General features: G+C 36.4%; 1 protein-coding gene across 11 annotated transcripts in view; it reads left to right on the forward strand.

The window, feature by feature from the left end:
• Usp9x (ubiquitin specific peptidase 9 X-linked) overlaps positions 1-21,248 on the forward strand; it is a 132,066-nt gene that overhangs the window by 87,027 nt on the left and 23,791 nt on the right. For all 11 annotated transcript variants that reach the window (XM_029534226.1, XM_029534228.1, XM_021187450.1 and 8 more), the window contains 15 exons: positions 595-937; positions 2,048-2,143; positions 2,656-2,867; positions 5,286-5,526; positions 5,998-6,147; positions 7,201-7,321; positions 9,250-9,380; positions 9,593-9,871; positions 12,399-12,524; positions 13,676-13,801; positions 14,984-15,150; positions 15,888-15,996; positions 16,188-16,334; positions 17,326-17,472; positions 20,623-20,845. In XM_029534226.1, coding sequence (XP_029390086.1) covers positions 595-937; positions 2,048-2,143; positions 2,656-2,867; positions 5,286-5,526; positions 5,998-6,147; positions 7,201-7,321; positions 9,250-9,380; positions 9,593-9,871; positions 12,399-12,524; positions 13,676-13,801; positions 14,984-15,150; positions 15,888-15,996; positions 16,188-16,334; positions 17,326-17,472; positions 20,623-20,845 — 2,618 coding nt within the window. The remainder of the gene's footprint in view (positions 1-594; positions 938-2,047; positions 2,144-2,655; positions 2,868-5,285; positions 5,527-5,997; positions 6,148-7,200; positions 7,322-9,249; positions 9,381-9,592; positions 9,872-12,398; positions 12,525-13,675; positions 13,802-14,983; positions 15,151-15,887; positions 15,997-16,187; positions 16,335-17,325; positions 17,473-20,622; positions 20,846-21,248) is intronic.

Here is a 21,248-nt window from a genome sequence, read left to right on the forward strand (position 1 = left end):
AAAAAAAAAAAAAAAGAATATTTGCATTTGTTTAAAGTTGATGCTTTTCAACCACTTCAGTAGAATGACCTCACATTGATAAATGTTGCCTTAGTTATTAGTCATAGTTATTGATGGCCTGTTTTGTATCCCTTCGTCTTACTAGAACTAGAAAATGGTATAAACACCTTTGCCATAGTTTGGAATTGAAAAAGAATTACAGCCTCAGCTAGTTATGTTATTACTTATCTGGGAATAATAGAAGCTCAACCAGAGGCAAAAGAACCTTACTTTTAGTACCTCTTTTAGCCTGTGCTAACGCACACTTTCTATTTTACCTCCTATTTGATTAACAAGAGTCAGATATTTTACAGTAACCATTGTGAGACAAATGGCTTTCTTTCTTTCTTTCTTTCTTTCTTTCTTTCTTTCTTGTTTTCTTTGTTTAGTTTGTCTTTGATTTTTCAAGACAGGCTTTCTCTATGTAGCCTTGGCTATCTTAGAACACTGAGAAACTCTCTATATAAAATTTGTGGTATTGGTATTATTTCATACATAAACAGGTAGTATGTATTTCAGGATATATGTCAAATAATTTTTTTATATTTTTCTAAGATTTTTATTGAAGGATGGCCAGCTGTGGCTGTGTGCTCCACAGGCAAAACAAATATGGAAGTGCTTAGCAGAGAATGCGGTTTATCTTTGTGATCGTGAAGCCTGTTTTAAGTGGTATTCCAAATTAATGGGAGACGAACCAGACTTAGATCCTGATATCAATAAGGACTTCTTTGAAAGTAATGTGCTTCAACTTGATCCTTCCCTGTTAACTGAAAATGGGATGAAATGTTTTGAGAGATTCTTCAAAGCTGTGAATTGTCGAGAAGGAAAACTAGTAGCAAAAAGAAGAGCCTATATGATGGATGATTTGGAATTGATAGGATTAGACTATCTTTGGAGGGTAAGTCAACATTGTACTTGATGATGTATGAATAAGTAACTGACTATAAAAATGTGGCAGATACGTTATAATTGTGTTCTCTAATGCTTGTCTCAGGAGTCTGGGTTTTATCCTTATCTCGTGTTTGTGTGTTCCTTGCTAGCATTGTTTAACACTCTTTTAAATCTAAAAAAGTATAAGGTTGCTCTATTAACGGCTAAAGTGTCTTTTATGATATTTTATATTTCTATCTTTAAAACTTAGGTTTGTTAAAACTGCTTCTGTTTTTAACTTACATTTAGATGTCTGCAAATCCTATACATATACCTAGGTGTTTCGTGTGGTATTTGAGTACTTAACACTTTTCAAATAAGTAAAGCTTGGAGTGTATGAGTGTTTGTTTATTTGTCTGTTTTATAAGCAGTGGAAGGGCTTGAAAGGCAGTGCATATTTAAACATACATTAAGCCCCAGGTTCAGTCTCCAGCACAGATTTTAACGTTACAAACCCTTCTCTAAATCCAAATTTGCACTTCAGATAAAATGAGTAGGTGCAACATATTTGAAAAGTATAACTCTAAGCCAGCCCGAGGCTACAGATAGAGCATAAGATCCTGACTTCCAAAAATAATAGCAATAATCAAACTTTACATGATAATGTAAAATGTAAGCATAGTGGAATAGAGGAAGCCTGTGTGTTTTTGTTCATTGTCTCCAGGCTTCTTAATCTTGCTTTCTCCAAACCTCTTTACAGGCATCAGCCTTGACACATTTCATCTAAACACTAGAGTGTGGAACAGAGTTTGAAAACCACCAGTGTAAATAGGTGTGGATTATAAATATAGACCTGAGAGAAGGGAGAATTTTTATACTAATCTGTATTCAAAAAGCATCTCGTTTTCTTCTAACTAGTTTAAATTCTTCCTTGAAAGCCTCACACTTTGTTCAAAGCCATATTTTATTTGTAGTAAAATTTAAAAGTTGCATTTATTCCTTGATCTGTCTGTCTCATTTACTTAGTCAACTTAACCAGTATGTTGTTGAATAGTGTATTAAATATAACTAAGGCTATGATTTGAATGTAAATGCCCAATGAAACATTTCTTGAGAAACATTTTTTTTATATATATAGGTTGTAATTCAGAGTAATGATGATATTGCCTGCCGAGCTATTGATCTCCTTAAAGAGATATACACAAACCTTGGTCCAAGGCTGCAGGTCAATCAGGTGAGGATCAGTGTGCATTAAAACTTGTACAAGCTAGAATTCTAATTGATAGAACTATAATCCTTTCAAGATTTTCTCTTTAATTTATCCTTAACTGGAAATTGTTTTGTTTCAGCGACTCAAAAACATATATAAAACCTGTGTGTGGTGGTAATATGCCTGTGATCTTGGAATCTAAGGGCTTGGGGAAAGAAAATTACAGGTTTTAAGCCTATTTGGACTATATAGTGGCGCTTTGCATCAAAATACTTACAGAATACTATTTAACTGTTGCCTTGATAATCTTGAAGTTGGGTTAGTTTGAATGTTGATTATTATGTATTGAAATGCTAAAGACTATGCTGAGTGTTTCATAACTAGTATATACCCTCTAAATTTCTTTTTTATCTCATTTATCCTTATTTAATATTAGTTTATTAAACAATAAACTATCTGCATAAAATATGATTATTGTTTAGGGCAACATTGTTAGATGTTCTCATCTATCTTTATTTGGCACATTATATTTGTAGGTGGTGATCCATGAAGACTTCATTCAGTCTTGCTTTGATCGTTTGAAAGCCTCTTATGACACATTGTGTGTTTTGGATGGTGATAAAGACAGTATTAATTGTGCAAGACAGGAAGCTGTTCGAATGGTCCGAGTGTTAACTGTTCTAAGAGAATATATAAATGAATGTGACAGTGATTATCATGAAGAAAGAACCATTTTGCCTATGTCAAGGTTTGTGAATAATTAATAACTCAGATTAAGTTTTAGCTATTTGGTATTTTCCTAACCCATTGCCCTATTTTAAAATGTGTACAAGGGAAAGAGAAGAAAAGAAATTTATCTTTTTGAAAATGTATCTTAACCATTAACAACATAAGTATCTTATAGAAATGCTTGCTTATTTTTATGGTAGGATAGTTTATTAGGGAAGAAAGCACTCACAGGAGAAGTAGGTCAGAGGTTCTATAGCTTTTCTTCTTTTAAGTTTGTGATTATTTTGTTTTACTTAAATATGTTCTCACTGTGTAGCATTCGGGATGGCCTTAATAAACTTAGATTATCACAGCTTCTCCTGTGCAGGGATTATGTGTCTAGCATGTTATGTTTTTAAATTAATAGACCTTTTATTTCTTCATTGTCAGTTTTTACTTTATTAATTTTCCTTTTACATAAAAAATACTATATTGTGTGTGTGGCCATGCATTTGCTAAGGTGCAACTATGGAAATCAGAGAACAATTTGAAGGAGTTGGTTCTTTTACCATTTGGTTATTTGGTTCTCAGGGACCATTTGGGTCTTCAGGTTTGGTAGCAACCCCCTTTATAATACCTCATAAGCCCCAAGTTTCAATATAATTGTGTGTTATATACACATTTTCATGTTTGTAGGTGTATCCACTATGCTCCTTTGTGGAAGCCAGAAGTAGACTTTGGATATCCTATTCTGTCACTCTGCCTTATTACTCTGTTTTGATTGTTCTCCTAATGAGCTAGGAGCTAGACCGGCAGCAAGCCCCAATAATCCTATTTTTGCCACCCATGCTTAAAATTGCAAGCATCTCTAGCTAAAACGCTATTATGGGACTGGAGATTTGAACTTGGGTCCTCATTTTTCGTGCTTGTAAGCCAAGCACTCTTGAACCACTGAAACATCCCTTCAATTTCAGTTTTTATACCCATTTATATTGCTAAACATTATTGCATGCCTTTTAGCCTAATACTCAGAAGGCATGGGTGAGTGGTGTTACAAGTTTGAGACGTACTTCCCTGGTCAATATAATAAATTCTAACTCAGCCAAGGCTCTGTAGTGAGATTCTCTTACAAAAAAGAAAAAACAAACAAACAAAACAGTGCATAGTTACTTTTTTTCCTTTTTTAAGATTTAGTTTTAATTTTTGTGTATAAGTGTTTGCTTACATGTATGCATGTGTTCCATATGCATGTTTGGTGCCCTTGGAGGTCAGAAACAAGCATTAGATCTTGGGACTGGAGTTACAGACACTTGAGCCCTATAAGATGAGCTGCCATGTAGGTACTAAGAACCTAACCTGGTTCCTCTGTACCCTATCTCAAATCAACAACAACACCAACAACAACAAAATAGTATGCTCAGATTGAAAAGTACTTCAATTGAATTCTTAAAAATTCACTTGACAGGTAGCCAATGAAGCTAAAACATACTTTCAAATAGTTTAATTGTATTTCTTTTAAGGTCTTACCATTTAGTAATTCAAATGATATTTATGTTAAGTTGTTTCTTGATGATATATTTTCATTTTTTGTATCATAACTTCAAGATAAAATGTCAACGTACTGTAGTTTTGGAATGACTTGATGTTAAGAGATTTTTGGGCAATTCTGCATGCCTCTAATCTCAACACTCAGGCAGAGAATGGTGGATCTCTCCCAGTTGAGGGCAGCTTGGTCTGCATACCAAGTTCCAGGCCAACCAAAGCTACACAGTAAGAACCAGTCTCACAAATGAAGGTCAGACAAAATTTGTAACAGCTTTTTTTTGGTTGTGGTCGTTTGGTTTGGTTTTTTGTTTGGGTTTTTTTGTTTTGTTTTGAGACAGAGGGTTTCTCTGTGTAGCCCTGGCTGTCCTGGAACTCACTCTGTAGACCAGACTAGCCTCGAACTCAGAAATCCACCTGCATCGGGCTCTCAGGGTAGCTCTTATCCTGCACATTTATAAGCAGCAACGACAAGTGATTTGGACTTCATAAGTATAGAAGTGAATGAAATGTCCCTACTATTTCTGCGTCTTAATTGGGAGCTGGTTGTATATAGTTGCTTGGAAGTTGTTCATCCTGGCCTTTAATTCATAATCTTTCTGCCTCAGCAATGACTGGTATTTCTGGAATGAAGCACCATGCCTAATATTTATTTGTATTAATTCCTTATAGGTCATTACATTATTTTATATGACTCTGGGCATGAAAAGTACTAACAGTGGAATATAGTCATAGTGTTTTAGTGCTGGAATATTTATAGTTAAAAAGAATAAATATTTTCAGGGCACTACAAGGACTTCAATTCACTTTTATTTAATTAGAAAATATTCAGTGTTATAGTTCCATGTTTATTTTCTTGGCAGCTAAATTTGGAGATTTGCTAAATATAGTATTTTCCATTTCTTTTCCCCACCAGAGCTTTCCGTGGTAAACACCTCTCTTTTATAGTTCGATTTCCCAACCAAGGCAGGCAAGTAGATGACTTGGAGGTTTGGTCTCATACAAATGATACGATTGGTTCAGTTCGAAGATGTATACTCAATCGCATTAAAGCCAATGTAGCTCATACAAAAATTGAACTCTTTGTGGGTGGTGAGCTTATTGATCCTGGAGATGACCGAAAGTTGATTGGACAATTAAACCTAAAAGATAAATCAGTAAGTATATTACCCCCTGAGAATTTTTTAAATAGAACCTCACCCTGTATTTCATTGTTGAACATTTGTTCTGTATATCTTAATATCAGATGCTAGGATTATAACACTAACTCGGACTTGCATTGGAATAGAATATATCAAAACAAGTAGTTATAACAAAGAGTACTTTTTGAATGTACTTTTGAAGATATTAGCATCTAGTTTTTGTTTAATTATTTTATATATATGATTGTTTTGGATGCACATATGTCTGCTATATATGTGTACCTGGTGCCCTTGAAAAATCAGAAAAGGGCATTGGATCTCCTGGAACTGGATTTACAGAACATTGTGAAATGCTATGTGGGTGCTAGTAATGGAACCCAGGTCCCCTACAAGAGCAGCCACTGCTCTTAATCACTGAGCCACCTCTCCAGCCCCAGCATTTCTGTTTTTTTCCTTGTCTTTGATACTAATATGTATCATTTTCAGCTAATTACAGCCAAACTTACACAAATAAGCTCCAATATGCCTTCAAGTCCTGATAGCTCCTCTGATTCCTCAACTGGATCGCCTGGAAATCATGGTAATCATTACAGTGACGGCCCCAATCCAGAAGTGGAGAGTTGTTTGCCTGGAGTGGTAAGTATATTCAGTTGTTCAAGGCATTATACTTGTTGAGAATTATTGAGAATAGACAATGCATAAACGAGGATTTTGTTGTTGTTTAATAAGATAAAATCTCTACACAATTATCCTTCAGCTTGAATGAAGCCCTCTGAAATGTATTTGTAACTTAGTTAAAATTTAAACCAAAACTTCCCTGCTTGGTTATATTTGCATGTCATTAATCCAGTGGAATTTAATTATAACATCTTGGTATATAAATTTAGAGAGCTACCACTGTCTTTTTTTTTTTTTTTTTTNACTCTGTAGACCAGGCTGGCCTTGAACTCAGAAATCCGCCTGCCTCTGCCTCCCGAGTGCTGGGATTAAAGGCCTGCGCCACCAGGCCCGGCTGAGCTACCACTGTCTTACGTATTTGTTTTATGGATCCTTTTAAAACGTCATATGTAGGGAAATACCCTAATCGTCCCATCGTATCCAAACAAAAAACAAAAAGAAAAAAAAAAACACTGACATCCCCTATTGACCTCTGCTTTGACTTCATAAGAACTTTAATGACTGCAAGTAACACCAGCTACTCTCCAATGTAAGAACAAACTGATTAGAAATTTAGTAGTGGGGGCTGGTGAGAATGCTCAGCAGGTAAGAGCACCTGACTGCTCTTCCAAAGGTGCAGAGTTCAAATCCCAGCAACCACATGGTGGCTCACAACCATCCTTAACGAGATCTGACTCCCTCTTCTGGAGTGTCTGAAGACAGCTACAGTGTACTTACATATAATAAATAAAAGTAAATCAAAAAGAAAAAAATTTAGTAGTGGCATTGTGGCAGTTTCACTATGTTCAGAGTCCTCTTAAGTTATATGTAGGATTAGAAATAGTGAAATAAAACAAGTCTAAAGGTATCACAAATGTGGCTCAGATGATGTTTTAGGCCTGCACCATAAAGAATTTGTACAGGAAAGATGAGCAAGAATAACAGAAGTAACAGGAGCAAAGTATGGAGATAAGACCTTTTTTGAAGCCCAGGACTAATTTTTCAGCTAATAATTTGTGTCTTATATTCTAGATAATGTCACTTCATCCCAGATACATCTCTTTCCTTTGGCAAGTTGCAGACTTAGGGAGCAGCCTAAATATGCCACCTCTTAGAGATGGAGCAAGAGTGCTTATGAAACTTATGCCGCCAGGTAAGATATTTTCAATGATGACATAATGCATGCTAACAATAAAAGGTATATTAACAAATTCCTCTTCTTTTTTTTTTAAAGATTTATTTATTTATTATATGTAAGTACACTGTAGCTGTCTTCAGACACTCCAGAAGAGGGAGTCAGATCTTGTTACAGATGGTCGTGAGCCACCATGTGGTTGCTGGGATTTGAACTCCGAACCTTCTGAAGAACAGTCGGGTGCTCTTACCTACTGAGCCATCTCACCAGTCCACAAATTCCTCTTCTAAGTGAACCATATATGAGTGGTTGGTAAACTAGCCTGTAAGCCAAAATCTTCTAACAACTTATTTTTATACAGCCCAACACCTAAAGGAAGTGTCTAAATTTTTCAAGGGTTAAATTAAATCAGAACAATTTCTATTTGGAGTATTGTAAAATGGCTCAATGGATAAAGGTGTGTGCCTGCAAATCTCATGAACTATAGAAGAGAACTGACTGACTCTCTTCAACTCTCCTCTGACCTCCATACATTTGCCATACACTCTCACATACACACCTACCAATAAATGTAATAAAATTGTTTTACATTTTGACACCAGATTCTATAAAATTTTAGTATCTGTAATCTATTCAGTTTTGCTGTCTTATAGCTACACCCATTCATTCAAATATTATTTGCAAATTTTTGTTGATCAACAGCTGAAAGCTCAGTAGCAGAGACCATGTGGCCCAAAATCCTAAAATAATGTACACACAGAGAGAGACTAATTGATTAATTTGACAGTTTAAAATCAAGCTATAGTGTCCAAATGTGAAACAGTGAACATTTGATTAAAGTATGTATTGCTTTACTAAGCAGAATGAGTTGTTTTTCGTAAGAGCTACCTCCTTCCAGGAATTTAAAGATTATTTTTAAATATGCCGAAATCTGTTTTAAGCTCTTCATAGTCTCTCTTCTCTGTCTCTGTCTCTCTTTTTTCCCTCTTTGTTTCTTTTTGTCTATCTCTTGTCTGTTTCTTTTTGTCTGTCTCTTGCGCATTCTCTGAGACAGGGTCTTACTATGTAGTTTTCCTGGCCTAGAATGCACAGAGATCTACTTGCCTCTACCTCAGTGCTTGATATCCTGAAACTCCAGGTTGACTTCAAACTCACAGAGCTCTGCCTCTGTCTCTGCCTCTGCACTGAGATTAAAGGTTTGCACCACAGTGACAGGCTCCTTTTTTCTGCACTCTCTCTTAATGTTTGAAATATATATCTTTCGTTTTTTGAGTACTGTGATGTCTTTCAGTGAAATAAAATAGGTAATCTGAATGTCATAAAGCAGGAAATAAACTTGGAGGTAAAAACTGTTGTTGCTACTTACACTTCCTTTGGAAGTGGGGTTTTTGATTTGTTGTTTTCTTTAAATTAGTCTCCAGCAGCTGGAGGCTGTTGACTGGAGGCTCCTGGATGAGCGACAGTCGTCTTATGTTTAGGCTGGCTGACTAAAAGGCTCTGGTTGGCATTTTGGTTCTCATTTGTTTACTTTGAACTCATTTGTTTACTTTGAAATCAACCCAAGTATGGTTCTGTATTACAGAAGCTCAACCTAAGTATGGTTTTGTACTACAAAAGCTCAACTGAATGTATAGTTTAACTGATGTATATGATGTATAGTTTCACTGCTCTTGAAAATGCTAGAAGTAGGGGCTGGAGAGATGGCTCAGCGGTTAAGAGCACTGACTGCTCTTCCAGAGGTCCTGAGTTCAATTCCCAGCAACCACAATCACAGTTATCCTTAACGAGATCTGACACCCTCTTCTGGTGTGTCTGAAGGCAGGCAACAGTGTGATCATATACATAAATTAAGTCAATAAATCTTTTTTTTTAAAAAAGAGAAAAAGCTAGAAGTGATACAGATGTGAATTGTGTTTTATTTCAGACTATGCCTCTTTCTCTTACAGATAGTACAACAATAGAAAAATTAAGAGCTATTTGTTTGGACCATGCCAAACTTGGAGACAGCAGCCTTAGTCCATCTCTTGACTCACTTTTCTTTGGTCCTTCAGCCTCACAAGTGCTATACCTAACAGAGGTTAGTTGTTTTGTTTTTGGTTTTCATTTTGGATTTAGTTCTTGTTTAAGTTTGATCTTTGATGTACTGCTATGAAGAATGTGGATAAGATTATTATAAGGTGGTTTTGAAGTGGTCATTGTCTTAGCAGTCTTGATGGTGAAATGGAGGTTATGTTTTAAATCATTTTAAATACAGTCTTTCTCTTCTCCCTCTTCCCCTTTTATTTTCAGGTAGTCTATGCCTTGTTAATGCCTGCTGGTGCACCCTTGGCTGATGATTCCTCGGATTTTCAGTTTCACTTCTTGAAAAGTGGTGGTCTGCCCCTTGTCCTGAGTATGCTAACCAGAAATAACTTCCTACCAAATGCAGATATGGAAACTCGAAGGGGTGCCTACCTCAATGCTCTTAAAATAGCCAAACTGTTACTAACTGCCATTGGCTATGGCCATGTTCGTGCTGTGGCAGAAGCTTGTCAGCCAGGTGTAGAAGGCGTGAATCCTATGACATCGGTAATGCAGACTTTGTTTTGGTTTCTAAAATCTCTAGTAATAGATAGTAACTTTTAAGGTTAAATTTCTCAATGATTCTAGACTCTAACTTTGACTCAGTATTAAAATTTTCTTTCCAGTATATGTCTTGTTGATATAAATGTTCACTTATTACTCTATATTTGTATTAAAAATACACACACTCTATCTACTCTGGCTTTCCTACTACTAGTTTAAGAGGGCATTTCCTTCAGTTCCTTTCTGACCACTTGAGTTTTACTACACTCTAACTTACTGTGAAACAAACAACACATAAATGATTTGGGCTAAGCAGATACCAGTGGTGTTAAGATTTGTAATTGATTTAGCCTTTTGCCAGTTTCTGTCCCATCTTCCTTGGCTTAAACTTTAATTATGAAGGCCTTATCATTCTGTCTTCGCCTGGATGGGATCTTTGATCCATTTTCCTGATCTCAACATATGCTATAGTTTAATGACTAGTTAAAGGCCAAACTATGTGAATAGTTGCTAAATTACTGATAGAAGACAAAAGTCTTTAGGGTGATGAGGCAAGAGGATTAGAACATATCAAAGCCAGCCTGGGCTATAGAATGAGAGACCCTCTCTTTAAAAATAAGTCTTAAGAAATTTTCTTTAGAAATTACTTAGATCATATTGGGGACGAATGGCATGTTGGTGATTTGTGATATGTAATTGTTATATACACATATGAGAGAATACTGTAATATTTCAAGGGAGAACATTTTTATTTTTTAAATAGTTTGCAAAATAATTCATAAATGAAATGTTTTTAATTAAATTTATTGAGGGCTTTTTTGTTGTTTTGTGGTTTTGTTTGTTTAGGTTTTTTTAGTATTTTATTTTACTTTTTTTTAAAGATTTATTATTATATCTAAGTACATTGTAGCTGTCTTTAGATGCACCAGAAGAGGGCATCAGATGTCATTAAGGATGGTTGTGAGCCACCATGTGGTTGCTGGGATTTGAACTCAGGACCTTCAGAAGAGCATTCATTGCTCTTAACCACTAAGCCATCTCTCCAGCCCGTTTGTTTAGTTTTTGAGATAGAGTTTCTCTGTTTAGTCCTGGCTTCTCCTGAATCTTTATCTATAAACCAGGCTCGCCTTGAACTCAGAACTCACAGAGATCTACCTGTCTCTGCCTCCCAAGTGCTGGGATTAAAGTTGGGCAGCACCATGTCCAGGTATAAATGAAGTTTTATGATACTCAAGACTTGCCTACTAGCTATCCTAAAGGTCAGTGGAGATGGAAAGTAAGAGGGTGTAATTAGGTAATTGATAATAGTTGAGGCAGAATAAGAGGGAGATCTTGATGTTTTTAACAATAATTTATCTTTATTTTATGTCATTGTTCTGCCTGTACTTTTGTTTGAGAGTATCATATACCCTGGAGCTGGAATCACAGACGTTTACTGCTGAGCGTCTCTCCAGCCCCCAATAATAATTGTATTATCTTAGTCTGACCACTTTCATGTGTTAGAAATTTTCTGTAAGCCAGCCAGGCATGGTGGAGGCTTGTAATTGCAGGATTTGGAAAGCTAAGACAAAAGGACCACAAATTCAAGGCCAGCCTGGGCTACATAGGACCAAAAAAAAAAAAAACAGATAAAAAAGGAAACAAAAGGAGTGAACTTTTCCATAAAAATAAAAATGAGTAAGATTATATATTATTTACTGTGGTCCATTTCATTAGGATTTTTTAAAGTAAATTTGGGGTTAACAGGAAAAAATAATTCTTATCAGGTGTGATGGTTCTTACCTGTAATCCCAACACTTGGAAAGCCAAAGCAGGAAGGCAGCAACGAGTTAACACACACACACACACACACACACACACACACCAGCTTTAACTTGAGACTTTGTATCTCACCAAATGAGGAAGAACTCTTGTTAGGATAAAAAGATTCTTATTTTAATCCAAGGCATGACTGCTTAATGAAGTATATAATACAAAAGGCAAAATAACATGCTTCTTCTTGTATCTTTTCTATAATACTTAGAGAACATGCCCATTTGCTAGCTGTAGATACTAAGGTATTATAATTGTGAAATATTTGTTGGCAATTGAAAGCTAAACACAAATTTAGTAATAGGGATATCTTAAACATTTACAGTATAGAGAAAAGTTACAACTCAAAGATAATTCAGCTACTTTATCTGTTTCTCATTGATTAAAACACTTAGTATACTATTACATAAAGGTACTGCTATCTTTTGTATGTTTTATTTTCTATAATTGTAATTTTTCTAATTTTCAAAGTACAGCTTGGTAACTGGAGATTATGAGCAGGGTCTGCCTAAGGATACACATGTAAAAGATATGATTTACTGCATTTTGAGTTTGGACTTGATCTGTTCATAGAAACATGGGTTAGATTATCTAGAATAGGGGATTGTAGAGAAATCTGTGCCACTTGTATATACCATGTTGTCGATGAATGCAGTACAAATGATTGGGTCAAGTTGTATACAGAATACTCAAATAAAATGGTTAACTGTTTTTTCAGGTCAACCAAGTAACTCATGATCAAGCAGTGGTGCTACAAAGTGCCCTTCAGAGCATTCCTAACCCATCATCTGAATGCATGCTTAGAAATGTGTCTGTTCGTCTAGCTCAGCAGATTTCTGATGAGGTTAGTATTGTAAGAGTTTTATAGGTTATATGTTTGTGTGTGTGTGTGTGTGTGTGTTTACAATGTTTTGCATGTCATAATTGTTACTATACAATTTTTTTTAAGTTTTTATTCTGTGTGTTTTGCCTGCATGTAATATGTCTGTGCACAGCTTGCATGCCTAGTGCCCTTGGAGATCAAAGAGGACATTTGGATTCTCTAGAACTGGAACTACAGACTGTTCTGAGCTTCCATGTGGGTGCTGGGAATTGAACCCACATGGAAGATCAGCCAGTGCTCCTAACCACTGAGCTATCTCTCTAACCCCAAAGCAACCTTTTTAAAAATTCAGTCTAGATCATTTTTTAATGCCAACTTAATATTGTTAGTACTTTATTTTGAAATTTTGCATAATAAACAGCATTCTTTCAGAGTGTATATACAATATTTCATATTCACACAAACAGTACACAATAATTGTTCTGTACTTTTGGGACTTATGGTCAAATCCAAGGTTTCACACCTGTAGCCCTTAGACAGAATGTTTCTGTAACTGTTCCTTGTGGGTTTTTTTTGCAGTCAATACTTCCCTTCAGTTCTAATATCTGATGACCACTAATTTTTTTGTCCCCGAAAGTTTTTATTTTCTTGAGTTTTATTCAGTTGGATTGTGTGCCTATAATCCAAACACTTGAGTGGCTGAAACAAAAGGATAATACATAGAAAGCGAACCTGTAAGACCCAATCTCAAAAAATTTTTTAATGACTTTTTGAATTGTCAATGTTCTAAGGTTCAATAGATCATTTCTTTTGGTTAAATATTATCCCTTATCCCATTGTATGCTAGTCATGGTGGCACATGCCTTTAGACCTAGGATTTGGGAGACGAGTAGGCAAATTTATGTGAGTTCTAGGCCTGCCTCATCTAAATAGTGAGACACTCTGAAAAAAACAATATATGCATGCATTTGTGTACACTCAAGAGACACATACACATAAATAAGTAAATACATGATATTATAAAACATATAATCCCATTATGAATATTCCATGATTTGTTTATATATGTTACAAAATATACTCTAACACCTGGGAGTGCAATGGTTTGTCATTTCTGTGATGGTCAACACTAATAGTATTCTCAACAGTTTTAATTAATCATTATTTTATAGGCTTCAAGATATATGCCTGATATTTGTGTAATTAGAGCTATACAAAAAATTATTTGGACATCAGGATGTGGAGGATTACAGCTGGTATTCAGTCCAAATGAAGAAGTGTCAAAAATTTATGAGAAGGTAAGAATTGTGAGAGGAATCTACCCACTATATAAATGAATGTTAATGTTTTGCTTTATTTTTTTATGTGTATAAGTGTTTTACCATGTGTACCATGAATGTCTGGTTCCCTTTGAGTTCAGAAAAGTGAATTGGAACCCCTGGCAGTAGAGTTATGGACAGTTGAAAGCCACCATGCAGATGCTATGCATTGATCCTGGTTTCTCTGTAAGAGCAAGTGCTCTTAACTGCTGAATCAATTCTCCAGCTCACACTTCTCCATTCAAGAAAAACTTGAGTAATAAGGACTTCTTGATCAGTACAGTGACCTCGTTATATTGAAAACTTTGTTCTTATTACTATTTTGGTGTTTGGTATAGTGTCTGCTTGATATATTCATTCGGCAAAATGAATGCCTTACTGAGCAGTTGTCCAAAGAGATTTTTGTTGTTGTTTGTTGGTTTTTTTTCTTTTTTTAATTAAATAGCACAATAACATTGTGCCAGAGTGGGCTGGTGAGATGGCTCAGTGGGTAAGAGCACCCGACTGCTCTTCCAAAGGTCCAGAGTTCAAATCCCAGCAACCACATGGTGGCTCACAACCATCCTTAATGAGATCTGACTCCCTCTTCTGGAGTGTCTGAAGACAGCTACAGTGTACTTACATATAATAAATAAATAAATCTTTAAAAAAAAAAAAAACATTGTGCCAGAGTGGTTCATAAAAAAGGAATGGTTAGTTGTTGGTTCAGAGAAGTACACAACTCAGAAGGGTCTCTAGGAGCTTCTTAACTACAAAGTGCTCAATGATGTATATAATCAGTATATATATCCAACACCTTTTGGGTCATAGCAAAATATTGGCATTAGACTTAGTTTTCTATTGTAGTCGTTTTTAGATTATTTCAAAAAACCTCATGAAACATGTAAAAAGAGGAACCATGTAGTTTAATGGTAAGTGAATTTTAAGCAGTAAGCTTTTGAAGTTTCATAGAATTTTCTTTGAAGCACTTTCTAAATTAACTTCCTAAGGATTAGATTGTTGCACTTTGCAAACAGTATTGGTTTTTGATGTTCCTTCCCTTCCTCCTCCCTTCTCCTGTTCTCTCTGTTCCCCTGCAGGGTGTCTTCCCTTACACTTTCATATAACATAGGTTTTTCTTTTAAAGCTTCTTTAAATAATTTGTTCCCAATTATTTTACAGACCAATGCAGGCAATGAGCCAGACCTTGAAGATGAACAGGTTTGCTGTGAAGCGTTGGAGGTGATGACACTGTGTTTTGCCTTGATTCCAACAGCCTTAGATGCTCTAAGTAAAGAAAAAGCTTGGCAGACATTTATTATTGACTTACTGTTGCACTGTCACAGCAAGTAAGTTTCTTTTTTATTTTTAAGAAACTTGATCTTATTTTTGTAAAATAGAATCAAATTTATGTTGGCACAAGGTATTATAGAAACCGAATACTCTCCATGGTACATTAATGTTGAGGAAATTTTCACTTAATAATATTGGACCTAACCTAAATTTAATTTTAGTCTGCAAAATTGAATAGGATATTGGCCTCCTGTGTTGTATTCCTAGGTGCCAGTTGTTATTTTAATGTGAAATTTTATAAGAGGGTTACCATAGGAGTTTATGCATAAAGGTAAGTTAATTGAAAAAATAATATGAATCATTCTAGTTCCATTTAATCATGAGTTATCTTCAAAGAACTATTGTATAAACACAGTAGTTCTCATGCTTTTCAAATCAATACTACAGTATAAGGAACAGTTGCAGCAGTACCCTTTCTATGATAGCATAATTCCACTGGACCCTCTTCTAAGGTACAACTGGATAAAAATCCGTGGAAGGGGGACTGGTAGGTGTTTTAAGGTTTAATAAAGGGCATTATATATCTATTAGAGCCTGTTCAGAAAAAGGTTAGAAGGTATCCCTCAAACTCTTCAGTGACAGTATGAGGTCATAGCCTTGAACATGCATTAGTAAACTCATTTACATGTATTTTTCATGACTATTCTAAGTGGATGTTAGTTTGTATTCCTAATGTATCACCCCCTTTCCCAAGAGAAAACAATACATTAAACATAAATCATTTCCATTTCAGAACTGTTCGTCAAGTGGCACAGGAACAATTCTTCTTAATGTGCACCAGATGTTGCATGGGGCACAGGCCTCTACTTTTCTTCATTACTCTGCTCTTTACTGTTTTGGGGGTAAGAGACTTAAAAATATGTTTACCAGTGTAACTAATTCCTTCAACAAGTAATGATATTCTGGAATTTGTGGGTTTAGCTTGAATCAGGGTAATCTATACTTAATAAAATAATAGTTAACTCAGGGTTTTTGAAAAGGGAATTCAAAGCATGAACATGTGATTCATTCTACTGTATTTTATCATTTTCAGAGCACAGCCAGAGAGAGAGCTAAACATTCGGGCGACTACTTTACTCTTTTAAGACATCTTCTTAATTACGCTTACAACAGTAACATTAACGTACCCAATGCTGAAGTTCTTCTAAATAATGAAATTGATTGGCTTAAAAGAATTAGGGTAAGTTGTAGTTAATACTTTCTTAATATTGTTAAGAAATGGTGCTTCATTTATAAATGGTTCATAATTTAGAACATTTTAAGCTTAAAGTTAAAGGGGACCGAAGAACATACATTGCATTGTTGCGTTGCACTTTATAGAATGAATGCATTACTACTTACAGAAAACGTGTGCTTAAGATTTAATACAAGCTAAGCATGGTACTACATGCATTAAGCCCAGTACTTGGGAGGCAGAAGCAAGCACATTTCTGTGAGTTTAAGGCTACATACTGAGACCTTGTCAGTGGGGGTGGGAGGGGTTGTCATATTGAGGTTCAGCTTTTCTGCTTTTTATTTAGCAAGTTATCATTTTAAAGAAATTACTGCCCCTCCCTACCTCGGCCAAAAAAAAAAAAAGTAGGTAAAATACACTAACTTTGATCATAAGTTGTTTGAAAACCACATGAAAATTTATTTCTGAGGAAATGTATAGTTGTATTGATTACTTTTCTGTTTCTGTAATGTGATATCCCAACAAAAATAAGGGAGAGGGGATGGGGTTTCAGGGTCCATCATATCAAGAAAGGCATGGCAGTAGAAGCAGGAAGCTGGCCATTCACATTGAAACTGAAGAATCCAGAAAGAAAGAACAGGGAGTCGAAAAATCAAAGCCAGCAGACACACCCTTCTTGTAGCTAATGCATTTCCTCCAGCAAGATTCCACCTCCTGGAGGTTTCTCAGGTGTCCCAATCAGCACTGCCATCTGGGGACCAAGTGTTTAAACATGGAATCTTATTAGGGAACATTTCATACCCAAACTTGAACAGAGTTTAAAGCCTTTAGATTAGCACTTCTTCTAGTAGTCAAAGCACATGTATAGTTATTTTAAATTTTAACTTGCTTGACTAGAAAGCATTGAAAGAATTGTCTAATATCCTTCTAGCTTTCTTGTCCTGATTCCTCCATTTCATAAATTAATAAGCATTTGATTTTTGTATCCCTTTGACAGGATGATGTTAAAAGAACTGGTGAAACAGGTGTTGAAGAGACAATCTTAGAAGGACACCTTGGGGTTACAAAGGAGCTACTGGCTTTTCAGACTCCTGAGAAAAAGTTTCATATTGGTTGTGAAAAGGGAGGTGCTAATCTCATTAAAGTAAGTTCTCTGTTCTTGATTCTAAACTACGTATCCTATCCTTGTAAGTATTGCCCTTTAATATGATTGTTGGCACTAGGTCTTTGGTGTGTTTGTTACCATTTTTAAATTTTTGATATTATAATATAATTACATTATTTTCCCATGCTTTCCTCCCGCTAATGCCCAGTATACCCCTCACTTGCTCATTTCACAAAATCACAGCTTTTAAAAATTATTTTTTATTTAATCTTTTTTTTTACACTCCAGATACTATCCCCCTCCCAGTCCACCCTCTGACTGTTCCACACCCCGTACCTCGTGTCTCCTCCACCCTTATCCCCGTCTGCCCGAGGATGTCCCCACTCCCTGGGGCCTCCAGTCTCTTGAGGGTTAGGTGCATCTTCTCTGACTGAACCCAGACCTAGAAGCCCTCTGCTGTATGTGTGTTTGGGGCCTCATCAGCTGATGCGTGCTGCCTGGTGGTGGTCCAGTGTTAGAGATCTCAGGGGTCCAGGCTAATTGAGACTGCTGGTCCTCCTACAGCTTGTCAACTTCCTCCTTAGCTTCTTCCATTCCAGCTTTTCCCTAATTCATCTACAGGGATGAGTAGCTTCTATCCATTGGTTGTGTGTAAATATCTACATCTGACTCTTTCAGCTGCTTGTTGGGTCTTTCAGAGGACAGTCATGATAGATCCCTTTTTGTGAGCACTTCTTAGCCTCGGTAATAGTGTAGGCCTTGGGGCCTCCCCTTGAGCTGGATCCCACTTTGGGCCTGTCACTGGACCTCCTTTTCCACGGGCTCCTCTCCATTTTTGTCCCTTCAGTTCTTTCACTTCTGGGTCAGAGTTTTTTTGAGTGTTGAATGGCAACCCATCCCTCACTTGATGCCCTGTCTACAAGTTCCCTCTCCCTGCTGTAGGGCATTTCATCTAAGGTACCTCTCTCTCTTTGAGTCCTGATAATGTCTCACCTCCCTGGTACATTCTTGGGGGGGGGGTTCTCCTAACCTCCTGAGGTTGCCTGTTTCCATTCTTTCTGCTGGCCCTCAGGGCTTCAGTCCTTTTCCCTCCACCCAATACCAGATCATGTTCCCCTCTTCCCTCCTTGTTCCCTTTCCCACCCTGGACCCTCCTTCCCTCCCCCCTCCTGTGATTGCTTTCTGCTCCCTCCCAAGTGGGATTGAGATGTTCTCACTTGGGTCCCTCAGCTTGTTAACCTTATTGAGTTCTGTAGACTGTATCCTGCTGATTCTGTACTTTTTTTTTGGCTAATATCCACTTATTAATGAGTACATAATCATGCATGTCTTTTGGGTCTGAGTTACCTCACTCAGGATATTTTCTAGATCCATCCATTTGCCTGCAAAATTCAGGATGTCATCACTTTTAATAATGAGTAGTATTCATTCCATTGTGTAAATGAACCATATTTTCTGTATCTATTCTTCTGTCATGGGACATCTGGGTTGTTTCCAGCTTCTGGCTATCACAAGCAAGGCCACTATGAACATAGTGTAGAACACGTGCCCTGTGGCATGGTGGGGCATCTTTTGGGGATATGCCCCAAAAGTGGTATAGCTGGATCTTCAGGTTGATCTATTGCGAATTTTCTGAGGAATTGAACTCCATGACACAGGGAGAAATTTCCCAAACAGAATTCCAGTGGCTCAGGTTCTAAGATCAAGAATTGATAAATGGGGCCTCATGAAACTGAAAAGCTTCAGTAAGGCAAAGGACACTGTCAGTACGACAAATCAGCAGCCTACAGGCAAGGAAAAAATCTTAACTAACCCCACATCCAATAGAGAGCTAATATCCAAAATATATAAAGAACTCGAGAAGCTAACCACCAAAAAACTAAACAACCCAATCAAAAAATGGAGTCTAGAACTAAACAAGAGAATTTACAACAGAGGAATCTTGAAGGGCTGAGAAGCACCTAAAGAAATGTTCAACATCCTTAGTCATCAGGGAAATGCAAATCAAAACAACCCTGAGATTTCACCTCATACCAGTCACAATGGCTAAAATCAAAACCTCAGGTGTGACAACAGCATATGTTGGATGTGGAGAAAGAGGAACACTCCTCCATTGCTGGTGGGATTGCAAGCTTGTACAACCACTCTGGAAATCAATCTGGAGATTCCTCAGAAAATTGCAAATAGATAAGCCCTGCCTTTTAAGAATCTTTACCAAGATTACAATGTTTGTTTAGATAATATAAAGCACTAGTTAGTGTCTTTCAGTAACCATTGCGTGTTTATAGGTATTATATGTATATAAAATGTAAGTGTAAAGTGTTAGTTTTTCTTTTCTGAAAAATCTGAACTGCTCCTAAGGACATTTAAATTAATCAAGCCTCTGTTTTAGTTTTTTATTTTATTTTCTTCTTTTTTAAGACAGTCTCTATGTAGTTTGTACTGTCCTAACAAAATTACCCTCTGTAATTGACAGAGATCTGCCAGCCTCTGGTTCCTGAATATTAGAACTAAAGTCGTGTGCCACCATACCTGGCAGTCTTGTTTTATAAGAGTACATCATATGTATAAATTCTTTGAGTTTTTTTAACTGGGTAATTCAGAAAAATTTTGCCATTTTAGTATAATTTTATTCAAAATTGACTTCTATAGATATCCACTTGGTTTTTAAAGGAATTGTAAAATATAGATCTAGGCACTAGGGTCTCTTGAGTTCAAGGACAGCCAGGTCTCATAGACTCTTGTCTCCAAAAAAAAAAAAAAAGAAGTAAATGTAAAATATAAATTGTTAAGTACTGCAGCAATCAGTTACGTCTTTATACCTTAAAAAAAAAAAAAAAAAACAAGCCGGGTGTGGTGGCTCACGCCTTTAATCCCAGCACTTGGGAGGCAGAGGCAGGTGGATTTCTGAGTTTGAGGCCAGCCTGGTCTACAAAGTTAGTTCCAGGACAGCCAGAACTACACAGAGAAACCCTGTCTCAAAAAACCAAAAAAAAAAAAAAAAAACAAGAAACTATATGTCTGGTAAATAGGTAAAAGTGGTAAATAGGTAAAAGTAGAATATTTTTACTAGAAAACCCACAGAAATTTTCTGTGATGTAAGACTTAAAGACTGAAATTTTAAGACAAATATTTCTCTTTCCAGAGTATGTCACTGCTAATATTTAATCCTTTCTTTCAACTGTTTAGGAATTAATCGACGATTTCATCTTTCCTGCATCCAATGTTTACCTGCAGTATATGAGAAATGGAGAACTCCCTGCTGAGCAGGCCATTCCTGTCTGTGGTTCACCAGCCACAATTAATGCTGGTTTTGAGTTACTTGTGGCATTAGCTGTTGGCTGTGTGAGGAATCTTAAACAGATAGTAGATTCTTTGACTGAAATGTATTACATTGGTACAGCAATAACTAGTAAGTACTTTAAAATATATGGTTGTCCTTGACATACACAGAGCCAGTGACTTTGATGCCCTGTATTCCATAAACTAGTCATGGTGTTACATACATATAATCCCAGCACTGGGGTCGGGGGATTATAAAAACAGGAGGATCTTAAGTTGAGTATCAACCTGAGTTACATTGATAGTTCCAGTTTATCTTGGCTATATGAGATACTGGTTTTGTTTGTTTTTGTTTTTTCTGTCTTGGTTTTTTGAGACTGGGTTTCTCTGTATAGCCCTGGCTGTCCTGGAACTAACTCTGTAGACCAGGCTGGCCTCGAACTCAGAAATTCACCTGTTTCTGCCTCCCAAGTGCTGGGATTAAAGGTGTGCACCACCACGGCAATACTGTCTTATAAACATACAAATAAGAT

Source organism: Mus pahari, chromosome X, assembly GCF_900095145.1.
Source record: "Mus pahari chromosome X, PAHARI_EIJ_v1.1, whole genome shotgun sequence".
Taxonomy (NCBI): Eukaryota; Metazoa; Chordata; class Mammalia; order Rodentia; family Muridae; genus Mus; species Mus pahari.